The sequence below is a fragment of the Canis aureus genome, chromosome 18, assembly GCF_053574225.1.
Source record: "Canis aureus isolate CA01 chromosome 18, VMU_Caureus_v.1.0, whole genome shotgun sequence".
In the NCBI taxonomy this organism is placed as follows: Eukaryota; Metazoa; Chordata; class Mammalia; order Carnivora; family Canidae; genus Canis; species Canis aureus.
The window spans coordinates 16849180-16866805 of NC_135628.1; the positions used below are offsets into that span (position 1 = coordinate 16849180).

The window sequence follows — 17626 nt, forward strand, 5'->3', positions numbered from 1 at the left end:
AACTGAACTATGGTGTAGACTGCCACCTAAGTTTTAGACTGAAATGGTGCATGCACAGGGTAGGGCAGATACCACAGAAAGATTGTGAATACTAAATTGATACTGGAATCACAGAATGCAAATGGGTCAGGACTGTGGTCCAAACCTAGCTAGGTTGATTGCCTACTGAAGCAAACAAATAAATAAAACAAAACAAATCAAGACACTCCCCAGAAAATTTTTAACCCAAAGTTAAACCCAGAACCCAGAGTTTCATAGCATAATATGTCCAGGATACAGTCCAAAATTACTTGATAGGGATTCCTGGGTGGCTCAGTGGTTGAGCGTCTGCCTTCAGCTCAGGGTGTGATCCTGGAGTTCCGGGATCGAGTCCCACATCAAGTTCCCCGCATGAACCTGCTTCTCTATCGCCTGTGTCTCTCCCTCTCTCTCTCCGTGTCTCTCATGAATAAATAAATAAAATCTTTAAGAAATTACTCGACAAAGAATCAAGAAATCGATAACTTTTAAGGGAAGAAGTAATCAACAAATACAAATTACAAGGTGACCCAGATGTGGGAATTATCAGACAAGGAATCTTCTATAATGATGTACATGAAGTAAGAGTGAACACTCTCAAAAATGGAAAGATAGAAATTCTCAGCCAAAAAACAGAAAGCATCTCAAGAACCAAATGGAAATTTTGAACTGATAGATATTATAGCAGAAATAGAAAGTCAGCTGTAGGACCACAAAAGCAGAAAGGAGATGAGGAAAAAAAAAGAGTCAATAAACTTGGTGGTAGGTCAATAAACATTGTCCAATCTGGAAAACATAGAAGAAAAAATGTTTGATAAAATATTCACAGAGCTTCAAAGAACTGTAGGACAGTGTCAGAGCTTCTTATTTTGTTATTATTGTAACCCTGGAAGGTGAGGAGAAAGAAATGGTGCAGAAATATATTTGAAGAGATAATGGCTGAAAATCTTCCAAATTTGATAAAGGAACATATATTTTCAGATACAAGAAGTTAAGCAAACTTCAATAAGATAAACTTGAAGAAAGCCATGCTCTGACTCATCATAATCAAAGAATAGAAAGTAAAACAATGCAAAAAATCTTGAAAAGGCCGGATGAAAACAACACATAAAGAGATGAGGGAAGTTTTCTCACCAGAAACCATGGAGGCAAAGCAAACAACAAAAAAGGGATAATGTTTTAAAGTGTTGTAAGAAAAATACTGTCAATGCATATTTCCATGCTCACTAAAAATATCACTCAGGAATTTTGTTCTGAGATCAGGTCCAGTATTTAAAAAAAAATATATATATATATATTAGCAAATGCCCCTATCATGTTCTGTGTTCTGGTTATAGTTCTCTGTACAAGCAATTCCAAAAAGATTAAGATTCAACCTCTCTTTTCAAGAAACTTACTCTAAAATCTGGGGGGAAGGTAGAAATGTGAGCAATTAAGTGCCATGTAGAGTTTGGATTTAGGGTTGGAGTCCATATAGGGTACTCTGGACACACAAAGGACAACACTGTTGTCTCTCTATTCAGGTAAAAAGAGAGAAACAGGTATAGTTTTAATAGGAGATTATGTTGAATATTCAAAGGTATGTCCCAATGGTAGGAACCTATCGTGTTTCTTAAACCTTCCAAACTACACACTAGTAAAATAGCCCCCCAAGACGTTAAGATTTAAAAAAGGAAAAATCCTGTGACTCTGATAGATCAACAAATAAGCAATTATTGAAGGATAACAGGAATAAAAAAAAGTGTAGGTACAATTTAAGAATTGTTTTTGTTCCCTTCCATTTTCCTGGTGAAGCACTGAATTCTTGAAATACCCAAAGGGAAATGTCTTCAATGTGATTCTAATAAGAAATCATCTTTGATGTGGAGGGCTCTTCCTTTACTTAATTGGGGGCAGATTCAGAGAGGACATAATCCCATACTAAACTCTAATCTACTACTATTTTAAAATTAGACTATTAGAGACTGAATTTGGGTAGAGAAAGGTGCCATGAATTTGGGTAGAGAAAGGTGACCTCCATATATTGGCTTCTGCTCTTATTCTCTCAATTCTCAAAAAAAGGCAATTTGACATCATTTTTAATAACCCATAATCCCTGCAAATTTTGGCTGTTCTTTGTTGTTTTAATTACAATTTGAAATTAGATATGCAACCCACCAATCCACAATAAGACACTCTGAAGCTTTTCTTCTCAAAGGGAAACTACTTTTAATCTTTAAACTCTGCACAAACGTCCCATTTTATTTGACTAGTGTTATACTGCAGAAACGGATTACTTTCCCAACAAAGAAAAAACAGTTTAATAGACCGGATTTTCATGTCATTAGAAAGTCTTCTGATCTTTTTTTTCTCAACAGAATTATTTGTTTTTGAAGACAGAATAACTCTGGTCCTGCAGACAAAAATCCACATATAAGGGAATATCTGTTAAACAAAATCTAATGGGACACTTTTCTGGGAAATGTTTATTTGTGAACAAAAAAAAAATACATTTTCTTAGACAAATCTACACAGCCTATGCATACGCTGTGATTCAAAGCAGTCTTCAAGGTTTTTGTCTTCATCATGCAAACTGGGTCTTCACTCATGCATAACAAAACCAAGGAAAGTATGTGACTTGAGTTCCCAATATTGTATCTCAAGTCAGTCTTCTCAATTCAAAGCTTTGGCTTTGAATATTGAAATGGAATCTGGATAGAATGTAATTAATACAGGGAAGTGACCCAAGTCTTTTGATATACAAGAGGATAAATAGTTCCTTTGCCAATTTCTAAATTTGAAAATAAACAGGTAGTATGGTTTTACCTTTTCCATCTTTTTCATTGAAACAAAATGACTCCAACCCTGAGTTGGGTTTCAGAATTAAAGAGTTTGCTCTTTTTAACTTTCGACAAATATTGCGATGATCTCCTGTTTTTCAAATATGTGATCTGGGTTCTCCTGAATATAGTCAACTTTAATAGAGTTAACTGTCAAAGAAAGAGAATTCAGGATCTTGGAACTTGATGATAGAACAAAAAGATTCCCCAAACAATTACTCAGAGGCTGCAAAGGAACTCTTGCCATTATTCCTGTCAGTGGGACAAGTGGCACTAAGCTGAGTTTTTAGGATGGTATGTTCTGGAGGATTCCTATGTTGTGGAAGTCATTTTTTTGTATGAAAGCAACTCAGAACCTGTATCTTACTGTAAGAGTCATGTGTGATTAGCATAGTACAGTGCTTTTCAAATTTTTCTATAGTAATGAGGTTTTTTTTTTTTTTTTTCCAAAGAAAAATCTCTGCTAAAGCCTACTGTACAATGTCTTCAGAAACAGGGCTACTCCGGTTGATTCAGACCATCAGTTTCTCCACGTAAGCCCAAAGCTTGACAGAGCCATAAATGAGAACCACTGGCAAAGCAGGGAATCAGAGTCAACTCAATCTCTTATTAGTTGTCAGAACTTAGATAATTTACTAACTTTTTGAGTGTATGTGTGTGTGTTTTCATTCTTGCCTTTCAGGATTGTTACAAAGATAAGTGATAATGCACATATGATGTCTAGCCCAATACTTTGCATGGAAGTAGCTATTACAGAGCTGTCTCTATTCTTGTTGCTATTGTCATCAGAATCCCAATCATACTGAGCCAGACTCAGTATGGAATCATCCTGAGCCAAGTTCCAGGCCTGTTCTAAAGGGCTGTATATGCATTAACTCTGATAATGTATAGAGGATAACACTGAATCTTAGGGGGTTAATTAGTTTGCCCAACACACAGAATAAGTACTGGAGTTGGATTTAAATTTCAAAGCCTGGATTTAACTCCAGAGCTTGAGCTCTTAGCCGTAGCATGCAGTTACTTCTTAATGATAAAACATAAGGCTCACTGTGTGCTTGTGTAGGTCAATCTCTCCATATCTGAGCTTCCTCAGTGTTTAAATGGGGAATACTTCCCTTAGCACCGAGAGACTCAAATGAGGTAAAGCCTGTCATGTGCAAAGATTCTTATTTTTGTATAAACAAATGGTGACCTGCATGGTCTGCCCATTTTATCCAGTTTGATCATATAAACTGACAACCTCCAAATCTTCAGGGGCACCTGAGTGGCTCAGCAGTTAAGCATCAGCCTTTGGCTCAGAGCATGCCCGGGATCGAGTCCCACATTGGGCTCCCTACAGGGAGACTGCTTCTCCCTCTGCCTGTGTTTCTGCCTCTTTCTGTATGTCTCCATGAATAAATAAATAGAATCTTAAAAAAAAAAAAAAAAAACCCACCTCCAAATCTTCATTTTCATGTTTGTGTGGAAGCAACTCGGGTCAAAAACACATCTGAACTTTGTCAAAATACATCTGGACTCCAAAAGGAAATCTTATTTAGCTTTAAGTTAGGTTTCCTAGAAAAAACTTTTCTAAATTAAGGGGCACCTGGGTGTCTGGGTCAGTTGAGAGGTTGAGCACTGGGCTCTTGGTTTAGGCTCAGGTTGCATCTTCATCTGAGGATTGTGGGGTCAAACTCTGAATGGGCTTCATGCTTTTCCCTTCTTCTCCCTCTGTTCCTCCCCCTTCTCACGCGCTCTCTCTCTCTTTCTCTCAAATAAATAAATAAATCTTTAAAAAAAAATTTTCCCTAAGCCCAGTGAGCAGTTTTGCTGTGAACCCTTTTTTGAAAATAAGGGATTATAATGTAAGTGCTTGATACAGAACATTGTGTATCACACACTGATATAAAAGAATAGGCCAGTAGGGATGCCATAAGTTTCGAGAGGGAAGGCATTTACTTTGTGGGTAATTCCAGAAAACACTTTGACATTCTTTCCATAACCATAATGTTTTATGATGCCTTAAGTTGAGTACATTGATATTCGAGTGAAACATGGTAGCTGTTATACATACTATGATATACACACGCATTTTTGAAGCTTATTTATGGAAAAGGTGGAAGGATGAAAGTTAGGGGACATCATAAATCAGAGCAGTTGAGTCACCTGAGTGCTTGTTGTAGATTCTATCCTTGAGAGACTTGCTTCATACCTCGTGTGCCATAAATAATATTCAAAACACTCAGTTTTACGTTTACATTTAATGTTTACACTGTAGGCAATTTGTCTAATTGCTCACCTTTCTAGAATGTTTGTGCTGTGTCCTAGTGGTGGAACAACCATATACCTTTAGAAGACTACCTACATTTCCATAATTTTTGTAATTGGCTATTTTATACAGACATTTCCTGCAAGAGAAGGAAGGTGTTAAAGAAACAAATAATCCTTACCCTGATCTACCTAATCAAAGATGTATATTTAATCTCGTTTGTCAAATTTGGAAGAGGACTTTTGGGAAAGGAAGGAAGACAAAATACAGTCATCTGTTTACTACTTCTCTATAAATAAAGATGAAATGTAGGAATTGATGATCAAGGTAGAAGTCAATGTTGTAAAAATAGAAATAAAGTCCACACATCATTTTTCCTTTCTCCTTTGTTATTCAGGGATCGCCAATAAATTGTGAAAAACTTTTTTAGCTGAGAGGGGTAGTATAGAAAGAAAAATGAGAAAAGAATAGAGAGTCCCTAGAAAAACAATAGGAAAAATGGAATTGTAAAATGGAATTGTAGGGTAGCCTTTTCATCTAGAACAACAATCCTCAATTTTTTAAAAAAAGATTTTAATTTATTTATTCATGAGCAACAGAGAGAGGGAGAGAAGCAGAGACACAGGCAGAGGGAGAAGCAGGCTCGATGCAAGGAGTCTGATATGGGACTCGATCCTGGGACCCCAGGATCACACCCTGGGCCAAAGGCAGGTGCTAAACTGCTGAGCCACCCAGGGATCCCGACAATCCTCAATTTTAACTGCATGTCAGAATCATCTGGGGAGCTTTAAAGCCTACGGATACCTGGATCCCATCCCTGGGGATTCTTGTTTAATGGATCTTGGGTGACGCTTTAACGTCAGTATTTTTTAAAGCTCCCCTGTGAGCCTAGAGGGTATTCAGGATAGAGAACCATGGGGGACACTAGTACATAACCCATGGGTCATCAGATGGGCTGGGCTTCTAGAGGTCTCATGTCTATGGGAGGAAGGGCATGAGCTATAGGAGATGGTATTTGGAACTAGTGTTGGTAATCAGGTCATTGAGGACTAAAGATAGGAAAGGTTCTGGGTGGGACAAGCAGCTCTCTATATCTTGGTTCCCCTTTTGTGCTCTTTGTTGGAGAGTTCAGAGAATAAATAAGGAAATGCCATGAGATGTTTAGTGATCCTTGGGGGTTCCACATGCCGCCCTTCATCTGAGGGCAATAGGTCTCCTTTTCTACCTCCATCATCTCTGAAGGCATCTGCCTGATTGTCAAGGCAGAAACACAGCAACCTTTTTGAAGTCTATATTGGAGAAATGGAGATAAACCAGGGAGCCTAGAGTCTGACCGAGGGAAAGAGTAAAAAGTTTAAAAAGTTTAGAAAGGGAAGCAGTCTTGGGGGGGAGTACAAATGCAATATACCAGGAGTCAAGTTGGGGCTGGAAGCTGAACCATGATGCAGGAGCCAAAATAGGGATGTGTTCAAGAGAAACGAGGCAGCAGGAGAGTAAGAGAGGGACATAACAATTGCAGGGCACAGAGGTTGTTTGGTGCAAGACTGCTCTGGAAAGTGATCCTGTGACTTGTCTCTAATTCTCTAGAATAGCCTAAAAGTGTTCCCTGGCTACTCACCCTAGGCCAGGGTAATATGACCCAAGTGATGCCTCAGGGAGACCACTTTGGCAGAGGCCAGCATAGCTCAGAGAGAAGGAAGCTAGAGGCAGTTAGGAGGCCCCTCAGTTGGGTCTTCACCAAGTAATAGGTTTCGAAGGGGCTTCTGGGAATGACATTGTGGCAGTACACTCAGCAGTGATGTGATTGTTGATTCTGAGGGAAGAAGGTAACGGAGGACGAAGAGACAATGTGAACTTGTGGCTCTGAGTCTGCACGTGAAGTACGGCAATGCCATGGACCAGGAAGTATCAGGAAGATGAACTGACTCAGGGAAATGACAGGATCAGTGTTAGATGCTGAGCGAGACATACAGGCAAGTCTTCAGGGTGAAAATGTGTTATTGAGAGTAGAAAATTCTGGACAGGAATTCTGGAGAGGGCAAGAACTGGAGGTACCTGTGAACTGCGTATATTGGGAAAGTAGGTGTGGAGAGCGAAAAAGAAGAGAATTAAGGATGGCAGGAGGATGTTCATACTCTGAGAAAGTGCAGTCAACTGTGGGATGGTCCAGATGGCAGGAGGGTTCCACCGAAGCCAAAGGGTTTCCAAGAAGCAAGGGGGATGAAGCACGAGATGGGCTAGGAGGTCCATTCTAGTAGTGGGTAGTTTTAAAAGAAAAAGCTTCTTAGTTTCTTTGCTTGGAAGTGACCTCCACCTGCACATCTCTTACACATCATTACTTCCCTCAAAGGATTATTTTTTTCCATGACATTTCTTGACTCTTCCATTCTTCATGCATTCTCCTTTCCTTAGAATTCCTCCAGTACTTCAAGACTGTCAGTGCATCCCACGGTTCAGTGGGGTGGGGGGCTCCCAAGCCTCCCTAGCTGCATGGAAGCAACTTGACACTCTGCTTCTCACAGCAGGGACTACACCAACAGCCTCGTCACTGGGAGGGCTGCCTAGCTGCAAGTCCCCAGCGGTGTGTTCCCCACAGGCCGTCCGTGTGATGTTGAATGTAAACCAGACTATGTGACAGTCCTGCTTAGAACCCGTAATGCTTCCATGTGGAAGAAGGATCGTGGCTCTCAGACTCCAGCACAGAGTTGACCCCTGGACTTCCTCTTTCTTCCACGTTCCCAACACTCATGTGCTCAGCACCTCTGGCTGGTTCTGTCTTAGGGCTTTTAAACTTCCCACTTCTTCTGCTTTAAAGGTTCCTTCTTCAGATTTCCACAGGGCAAATTTCACTTATACCTAGAGATACCATATATCTTGGCCACTGTGTATTCCCTGGTGCCAGGCACATAGTAGGTGCTCACTTAGTCTGTATTGAATAAATATTGAAATATTGAGTTTCTCTTGGGTTGAAACGCAGCATAGAATATATATTTTTAAAAAGCTGAAGAAGGGTTGATAGACACTTCTCGGGGGCAACTTAGATTTCCCTGTCTGGCTAGAATGTGCTCATTGTGTTGGAAGGCCATCAAACCCACTCTGATCTAGAGGAAGATGTTTGTACCCTTTTCTCCAGTAGGACAGTTTGACAGAGGGGCTGGACCTGACTCTGCTCGAGCTGAAGGAGACATCTTGGGGCTGCTCTCCAAGGTGGGTGGAGAAAAGGCAGCCAGATGGGTCACACTGGAGCTGGCAGCCTGCCGGCCATCGCGGGGAGGCAAGGCAACCCGGAGGCCCAGGGCCCGGTGGATTTTAGCACACGAAGTGTGGCCATTCTTTTCTTCTGTCCAGTTACAGTCATGCAGGTTTGTATAGTGTTCAGGTTGCTCCTCGGTGAGAAGCTCAAGCTGCTAAAAGGAAAATAAGAACAGAAACAGTGGGCAACAAACCGTATTCATATCAAATAGCTAAGCCAGACTAGTGGGAAAGGTATTCATGGGTGGGGGATTCTCTCCAGTGGGTTCTGTGAGCCAGCAGCTGATTTTGGCAGTGACTAAGCCATACCTGCCCCCAAATTGTGTTTCTTCTTCTCATTGAGAAAATGGCTAATAATAACCTATCTCTCATGTACAGGGGAGGAGGTCAGATTGGCACAGGAATTAGGTGACCCGAGTTCGAATCCTGAATTGTCATCCGCTAGCCACGTGGCCTTGAGCAAAGGCTTCACTTTCTTTATACTTAAAATAGAGGTGTAATCCCAGAATCTGAAACTGATGGCACCGAATTCTGATTTAACGCCTCCCTCCTGCGGTGGCAGGATGCAGTCAGCTCCCCCCCCCCCCCCCCACCGTCTTATACCGATAGTATCTCGTCTTTGATTTGCTGAGCCCGGTCTCCCAACTGAAACTCAAGCTCCTCCACCTGCTGCCGCAGGGCCCGGCGGAGGGTCTGCAGGTGTGCCGCCTCTTCCCTGCAGGTAAAGAACAGGAAGCGATCGGATTTCATGTGGCCTCCAAGCACCCGCCCTCCATCATCCCTCTCAAGATGTAGGTCACTCCTCTGACATTTCTTAAAAGGTAATGTCACCTTCTTCATTTGCATCAGTCGCAGACATAGCCACCAGGGCAGATTCTCTTTCTTTCCTTTTCTAAACAACTCGATTGCAGAATAATTTGCATCCCACCGAGTTTACCTATTTTAACAGCACAATGTGATGATTTTTTGTAAATGTGCCAAGTTGTATCAGTCACCACCAGGCAGTTGGGGACCACTTCCATCCGCCCAGTAAAAACTCCTGCGCCCCTTTACAGTTAACCGTATTTCCATCCCTCGGGGCCCAGGCAGCGAGGAATGGACTTTTGGGACATATGCTTTTTAATCTACGTGAACATAATGCAGATTTTCAAAACCCTCATAACCCCTAACGCTTACATTTGCATAGGCCCCACTCACATCAGTGGAAGACATCCCGCTGGCTAGCCCCTTCTTCCCAGCTGACTGCCCATCTTCTGACCTCAAATAGCCTTGGCCTTCCAGAATAAGTGTTGCTATCTAGCAAATAGCTCTCACAGACTCCCACTGAGAAAGCAAGGACAAGAACAGGAAAGCAAAGGAGAAGGACTCATTTCTCATTAGTCCTGCTCCCTGGTGCTCATCTGTCCTGCCCTGATTCCCCTTCCTTGCTCCAGGTGTGTGGGCTGCTGCTTGCTTTTATGACTCTCTTCGATAATTACCTTTCCTCCTCTGACATGTCCCTGCAAAGGAGCGCCTGCTGTCCTGTAAGATGCTGTTCAATTTCCTCTAAATGCTCCCGGAAACTCTGGCACACCGCCTTCATCGCTTCCATCTCGTGGACCGTGCACTGGGAACAATTAGAAAGAGCTGAGAAGGAAGTCCTTTCTGATTCACTGTGAGAGCTCCCCTCCGCTCTGGTGGCCTTCCCACTGGGGCTCCCTTGTCGGCAAGGAAGCCCTGTCGCTACCGTGTGGGGAAGAACAGAGGGAAAGCCCAGCCTTTGGCTTCTCCAGGCAAGTGGAGGCAACACTTGGCTGGGACAGAAGGGCAGCACCGGTTGTCGATTGGCTCTTGGAGACATTATGTCCCGGAGACATGCAGGCTGTCTGAAGGACTAGGTGAGGTAGGGGTTACCAGGGTCTGAAGGACTGAGGTAGGGGTTACCAGGGTCTGAAGGACTAGGTGAGGTAGGGGTTACCAGGGTCTGAAGGACTAGGTGAGGTAGGGGTTACCAGGGTCTGAAGGACTAGGTGAGGTAGGGGTTACCAGGGTCTGAAGGACTAGGTGAGGTAGGGGTTACCGGGGTCTGAAGGACTAGGTGAGGTAGGGGTTACCGGGGTCTGAAGGACTAGGTGAGGTAGGGGTTACCAGGGTCTGAAGGACTGAGGTAGGGGTTACCGGGGTCTGAAGGACTAAGGTAGGGGTTACCGGGGTCTGAAGGACTAGGTGAGGTAGGGGTTACCGGGGTCTGAAGGACTAGGTGAGGTAGGGGTTACCAGGGTCTGAAGGACTGAGGTAGGGGTTACCAGGGTCTGAAGGACTAGGTGAGGTAGGGGTTACCAGGGTCTGAAGGACTAGGTGAGGTAGGGGTTACCAGGGTCTGAAGGACTGAGGTAGGGGTTACCAGGGTCTGAAGGACTAGGTGAGATAGGGGTTACCGGGGTCTGAAGGACTGAGGTAGGGGTTACCAGGGTCTGAAGGACTAGGTGAGGTAGCAGTTACCAGGATGCAGATACAGGGCCAAGGTGAGGGCTTATGCTTAGGAAATTTGAGTCCTATTAAATCTTGTTCAACTTGGGCGTTGAATACTGCCTCACTCTGAATCTCAATGACACTGAACACATTTGTCCCGATGGTATATGTTAGTAGAAAAAGTCTGCATAGAATATATATATATTCTGCATATTCTATGCAGACTTATATATATATATATATATATATATATATATATATATATATATATATATATTTTTTTTTTTAAATCAGCCTCAGCCCTGCTTAGCCACAATCCCCGACGGTGAAATCTGCAGCATCAGCTCCATGCAGCTAACAAGCTCATCCAGAGCAAGGCAGGCATCAATGAGGCGTCCCACGCTCTTCATCAACTGGAATCTAGAATTGACCTCTTGTCTACTCTCCCAATCCTGCTCCTTGTTGCTCCGGATGAGAATCATTCTTTAAATGTTACTTTCTCTGCGTGACTGTGCTTCTGCTTTGGTTTCCTGATTCGCATATCTTCCTGCAGCCCCTAAGTCCAGTCCATTTGTTGGGAGCCTAATGGTTCCCTGAGTTCTTACTAGCTACCTTCTTTGTTTTCCAGCCCAGGTTGGATTATGCTTTGAGGAATGTATGATCCAGAACCCCAGCATCTCTACCTATCTGATTTTATTTATTTATTTATTTTTACCCATCTGACTTTAAGTGACACTGATGCTTGTTAGACCCTAATGCTCTCACTACAGTCCATGGGTTTGGCCCCCTCCCTGTCTCCCAGAGTATTGTGCCAGAGTCTGCTAGTTGCCTGCTCCTTGTCTTCTCCCCCTTTATTCACATGAACAGAATTCTAATATCTTAGGGCAACAGTGTGTCTAACAAATGACATTTCCCAGCATCCCTTGCAGTAGGATGGCGATGAGTTGAAAGCAGAGAGCATGGACTGGGGCTTCTGGAAAGCTCTTTAAAGGAAACTGATTTTCCTGGATACCCTCTTTCAACTTTCTCTTTTTCTTCCTTCCATGGGGATCAGTCTTAACAGTTGTGTTAATTCCTCTTAGCCCTGTTTTTTAGGAAGTCTCAGATTTCTTACTCTTTCCCCCCAAAACTCAATGACCAAGATCCTGGCAGCCTCATGGCTATTTTTACTGGAATTGTCATAACAGAAATACTTTCCTATAAGTGATGTTTTTATACTGAAAGCTCCTCGTCATTTTGCTTTGAGAGTTTGGTTTTGATTCTGTCCCCTAATTTTTATATGTGAGTAACGTTTGTTACATGGCAAAACTCTCTAATTACTTTTGCTTCGGTGTAAGTGCATTTGCACCGGTTAGAGGAGTATTTGAAGTGTTACTGATGTCAGCAAGCGTGCTTGAAAGGTGACTGCAACTATGACTCTTGAAAACGGGAAGCATCTCAGAGACCATGAAGGGCTCTTTTGAAGAGAAATGTTCTGACACAGAATGACAAACTGACTCGTCCACGGTCAAAAAAGGTCAGCTTTCAAGTCTGATTCATTCTTTTATTCTCAAGATCTAACTGAGCGGGATGCCTGGGTGGCTCAGTGGTTGAGCGTCTGCTTTGGCTCAGGGCATGATCCTGGAGACCTGGGATGGAGTCCCGTGTCAGGCTCCCTGCATGGAGTCTACTTCTTCCTCTGTCTGTGTCTCTGCCTCTCTCTGTGTGTCTCATGAATAAATAAATAAAATCTTTAGAAAAAAATTTAATTGATCCACGTAGCTGGAGACCGGGACGAGTTATTTGTCCCTTAGGCATGACCTGGTTGAAGGGTCCTAGTAGATTCCTACAAGCTGACCAAGTTCTAGGGATGGTGAGGCCAGGGACATGGAAAGCCTCAAGGAGGCTGAGCCTTAGAAACATTAAATTTTATGCTTCCTCTAGTTATTTTGGGGTAACTCTTTGTGATTGGAAGGCACGCAGGCTGGGATTTGGGACTGATGGCCTTTTCTTCCCTGAAAAGGGAGTGAGGCGGAAGATTCTGAAACAGTGCCATCTTCTGGCCATTTGGAAGTACTAAAACTACATTTCAGGAAAAAAAAAAAAAAAAGGCAACCTTAGGCAAGGAAAAAAAGAAAAGAAGCTGTTTTAAACTCCCTTTTTTTTTTTTTTCCAATGTAAGTTCTGGGTTATAACCCAAAGGCAATGAATTAAAGGTCTACTCGACTGACCCAAACCCATTAAAACAAACTTTAACTTCAATTGTAAGAGCAACACCACCAGAAAGCATCGAAACTTCACTTTTGAATGGGCTCATCTTAACTTTTTAAGCTGTGTGTGCTTTCTTTTTAGTTAAATCTAAACCATGAGCATTATAGAAGAATTTTCTGATATCCGAAAGTCTTATTTCAGATGATCTCATTTGCTTTTCTGGAAAGTTTTTTTTTTTTTTTTTTAAATTGATAAATTATTATGAAGAACTCACATATACATAAGACTTAATCAAGTCAACAAACCAGGGTGACCCGCAAGACCACAGAAATGGCATCTACCGGGATCCCTGGGTGGCGCAGCGGTCTGGCGCCTGCCTTTGGCCCAGGGCGCGATCCTGGAGACCCGGGATCGAAGCCCACGTCAGGCTCCCGGTGCATGGAGCCTGCTTCTCCCTCTGCCTGTGTCTCTGCCTCTCTCTCTGTATGACTATCATAAATTAAAAAAAAAAAAAAAAAGAAATGGCATCTACCAATTAGTCAAGTTAGTCTCTGAATTGTTAACTACTGCCCTGTAAGGGGAGGAGGTGGGGATGTTTCCGGAGTCTTTTATCTAAAATTGCTCTTATTTTCAACACTCATTTGGAACTTCCATTGACAGCTTAGAGTATCTGTCTCTGCCTATAATCTTCACTGGGTCCAAGATTTATTTTCCAGATAATTTTTTTAATGAATAATTTTTGTAACCCTAGCTAGCACCTAGCATCTGATTTACAGACATTTTTCTCCAGAACATTTTTCAAGCCTTACAAACCCTTACACACTCACTCACCATAGATACCTTTTCTCTGTGTTCTTGAGTTTGTTCTTTGGCTTAAGCAGCCTCCTCTTGTGGGTGAATGCAATCCCTCATTTTCACTTGCTTTTCTGCAAGTGTCTGCGTGCCTATGTGCACACCTGCATACAAGTATAATAATGCATGTGTAAAAGATTGCTTTCTTTGAGTGTATGTTTGTGGTTCCTTGAATCTAAGTAAGGAGAAATGCATTGTTATCTAATAAAACCTTATATTTCAGGGTGTATAATGTCAGATTAATTTGATGTAAAAATAACATTTTTTGGTATAATTGTGAATTCTAGGAGGAGAGCAAACTGAGGCACTATGAGACAAGCTTTTAGAAGACATGAGATGGTGGCATGCATTCTCATTTAAACTCCTGTTCAGGGATCACTGGGTGGTGCAGCAGTTTAGCGCCTGCCTTTGGCCCGGGGCATGATCCTGGGGTCCCGGGATCGAGTCCCACGTCAGGCTCCCTGCATGGAGCCTGCTTCTCCCTCTGCCTGTGTCTCTGCCTCTCTCTCTCTCTCTCTGTGTCTCTAATGAATAAATAAATAAAATCTTTAAAAACAAAAAAAACCCTCCTACTCAGTTGAAAGCTGCCCACTAGTCTGAAGATGGCCATTGTGCGTAATGGGACACAAAACCCCTGCATGTTCTCAGAAGAGCTAATATTTTATGATGTCAAATCAAGAAGAAGGTCTATTTCCAGTTGCCAGATCTCTCCACATAGCTGGGGCTACTTGGGCCCAAGGTCATCTCTTGACACCAGGTAGGAGAAATGGGGGGATCTCTGCTGTGCCCTGGAGCTGGCCCAGGTTCAATCCTTGGTCCCAGTTCTAATCAATGTCCCTCTGCCTAGCTCCCAGAACCAGTCCTTACCCTTTTCCTGCCTCTGAGTTTCCCCAGTGCCATCTCTCAAAAGCTGTAGTCCTCTGCCTGCTGCTGGGATCCCAGGGGCTGCATACCCACTTGCTTCTACAGTTTCCAGAACCATGTTTCTGCAAATTCATAAGGACACCCCCAAATACCTTATTGACCCTTATGTCTTTTTTTTTTAGATTTTATTTATTCGTGAGAGACACAGAGAGAAAGGCAGAGACATAGACAGAGGGAGAAGCAGGCTTCTTGCAGGGAGCCTGATGTGGGACTTTATTCCCTGGACCAGGATCATGACCTGAGCTGAAGGCAGAAGCTCAACTGCTGAGCCACCCAGGCATCCCCCTTTATGCCTTATTAAAACTTTTCATATTAATGGTCTTACTGGGCTATACTAACTGGTCAGCTATGCTCTCTGGATGCTATGGTTTGCCTGATGGACTAGACAGCTTCCTGGCACCGGTAGTCAGGCCCACCCTTTGAATACCTGAGCCTCTCTAGACCCTGGTGTCTCTTTTGTCTGCACTGGTTTGTCACAGTCGCCTCAACCATGCTAATACCCTTATGAGGTAGAGTGTCTTTTCTGCCCATGGGAGGCTGAATTACTCTTTTTTCTTTTTTCATTTGTGGCCATACAACTGAGCAAATGATAGGCTAATTGAGTATCATATACAGAGCTATTGCCATAGATACTCGATTATAATATTAATAAATGAAGTGATAGCACTTCCCAAAGAGAATTTAACGATAGACGTCTAGCTTCTTAGTCTGTGGATACATGTTTGTTATTTTTCTTTCTTTTTTTAGAGAGAGAACACAAAGGGATATAGAGAGGGGGAGAGAGGTTCTTTAAGCAAACTCCCTGCTCAGAGTGTGGAGCCCAAGCAGAACCTGGTCTCACTTCCCTAAGATCATGATCTGAGCGGAAATTAAGAGTCAGACACTTAACTGAGTGAGCCACCTAGGCGCCCCTATTTCCCTTTAGAACACAACCAGTAAATGATTTATATTGTTTTTAGGAGTGATGATGTGAACAGAAACTAGATAGTATCTTATTATGGAATAAATAACTGCAACATTTACATTAAAAGAATGACATTTAGTACGTCTAGAGAGGCCTTTTCTTCTGGAGTTTTTAGGATAATTTTGATTTTTTTTTAATTTTGATTTTTTAATACTTTATTATTCTTAACAAAATATAGAACTAAATATGGTTTAATTTACATATCCTTGTAAAACTTATCTTAAAAATGTAAATTAGAAAAAAATCTTTATTCAGGATATTTTAGATTGACAACCTGGTTTTCCTCATGAAAACTAGAATACCTGATTGTAGGATTTAATATTTTTTCTCTCTACAGTCTCTTAAAATGTCACCTTCTCTAGCTATCTTTCATTCTTAACATTTTCCTGTATTAACAATGGAGCCAACAAAATGTTTATTCCCTTAGAGCTGAGCTTTTCAGCCCTGACGTTGTTATTTGGGGTAGATAATTCTTTGTTGAGTAGGGGTATGTCCTGTGTACTGTAAGATGTTTAGCAACATCCCTGACCTCTACCCACTAATAGTAGCAACACCTACTCCAGCTATGACAACCCAAAATGTCTCCAAACATTGTAAAATGTTACCAGGGATGGGGGCAAGTTATCCCCAATTGAAACCCACCAGCTTACACCATTTTTGGGGGAGGCAGGTGGGGGAGGCAGAGGGAGAAGGAGCAAGAATGTTAAGCTGGCTCCATGCTGATTACATGTGGAACTCAATTTCACAACCCTGAGATCATGACTTGAGCAGAATTCAAGAGTTGGACACTTAACTGACTGAACCACCCAGGCGCCCCCAAATCCACCACCTTATAGCATTTAAAATCCCTTAATAAATATCAATGATGATGGTGGTGATGACTCCTACTATGCTTCAGGATTTGGACCTGGGCATTTCAACCTTAGCCTTTGCATTTCACTCCCACGAAACTTTTGGATAGTATTATAATCTCAATGACTTCTTTTACTAGTTCAACCCTTATTAAATGACCCACTTAAAAATATTCCAAATGCCTGAAACCTTGCAATTTGAAAAAATGATGTAGTAAATTATCTTTCATTGATCCTCTTTCTATGTTTATATAACATTTATGCAGATTTCTAGATGTTGAAGGGCTACGTAGTAATTTGCCTTATCTTTCACATAATCACTTTCTCATGTAGCTATTACACTTCTACAGATTTAGATATTTTAAAGTTAGACACATCGTTGCCCAAAGTGTGTGGTCCAAGAATTTGATATCAGCTAAATCTGAATTTGAATCTGGATTAACCACTTATTAGTGGGGTAAGTTGGAAACTTACACTCTCTTAGTTTTAGGTTCGTCATCTGCAAAAGGGGAAAGACTTGGCATTTATCTTAGGGACTCAGGATTCATGGCATGGATGAAAATGAGGGTTACTTGACATAAGGTAAATAAAGTGATTAGCACAGGCACTCAATAAATATCTGTGGAATTAAAAGAATGGGAAGGTAACTCATCAGGCATCAAATAGTAGGCACTTAACAAATTATAATTGCCCTCCACACTCCTTTGAACAGCTGTAGTCCTATGTTATCTGTGCCACCTTTCTGTTTTTCACTTTCTATACAGGAAATTTCATGTGTGACACTCTTGATTTTGTTAACAATGGCTAAGCTTGACAGCCTAGATCATTTCTCACCTTGAGAATCACTGAAGAGGGGACACTGAAGGCATCACTAAATGCTTATTGATTTATCAGGGGCAAAACAGGTTGGGGGGGCTCATTCAGTTTTCAGTTAACTCAATGTCCGCTTTTAAATAAACTCAGCCAAGATGGAGCAGAAGTCCCTCTATTTCATATAGAGCTTCTAAGGAAGCTCTAGATTCAAGAGCTGAACAATAATATAATAGTAATGAAAACT

General features: G+C 42.0%; 1 protein-coding gene across 6 annotated transcripts in view; it reads right to left on the reverse strand.

Moving 5' to 3' along the window:
* Positions 1 to 7917: 7917 nt before the first annotated feature.
* ITPRID1 (ITPR interacting domain containing 1) overlaps positions 7918 to 17626 on the reverse strand; it is a 143463-nt gene continuing 133754 nt past the window's right edge. For 5 of the 6 annotated variants that reach the window (XM_077856305.1, XM_077856306.1, XM_077856302.1 and 2 more), the window contains 3 exons: positions 9816 to 9943; positions 8941 to 9052; positions 7918 to 8492 (listed from right to left, as the gene is read on the reverse strand). In XM_077856305.1, coding sequence (XP_077712431.1) covers positions 8187 to 8492; positions 8941 to 9052; positions 9816 to 9943 — 546 coding nt within the window. In that variant the 3' untranslated portion in view covers positions 7918 to 8186. The remainder of the gene's footprint in view (positions 8493 to 8940; positions 9053 to 9815; positions 9944 to 17626) is intronic. The other variant, XM_077856303.1, reaches the window with a different exon arrangement.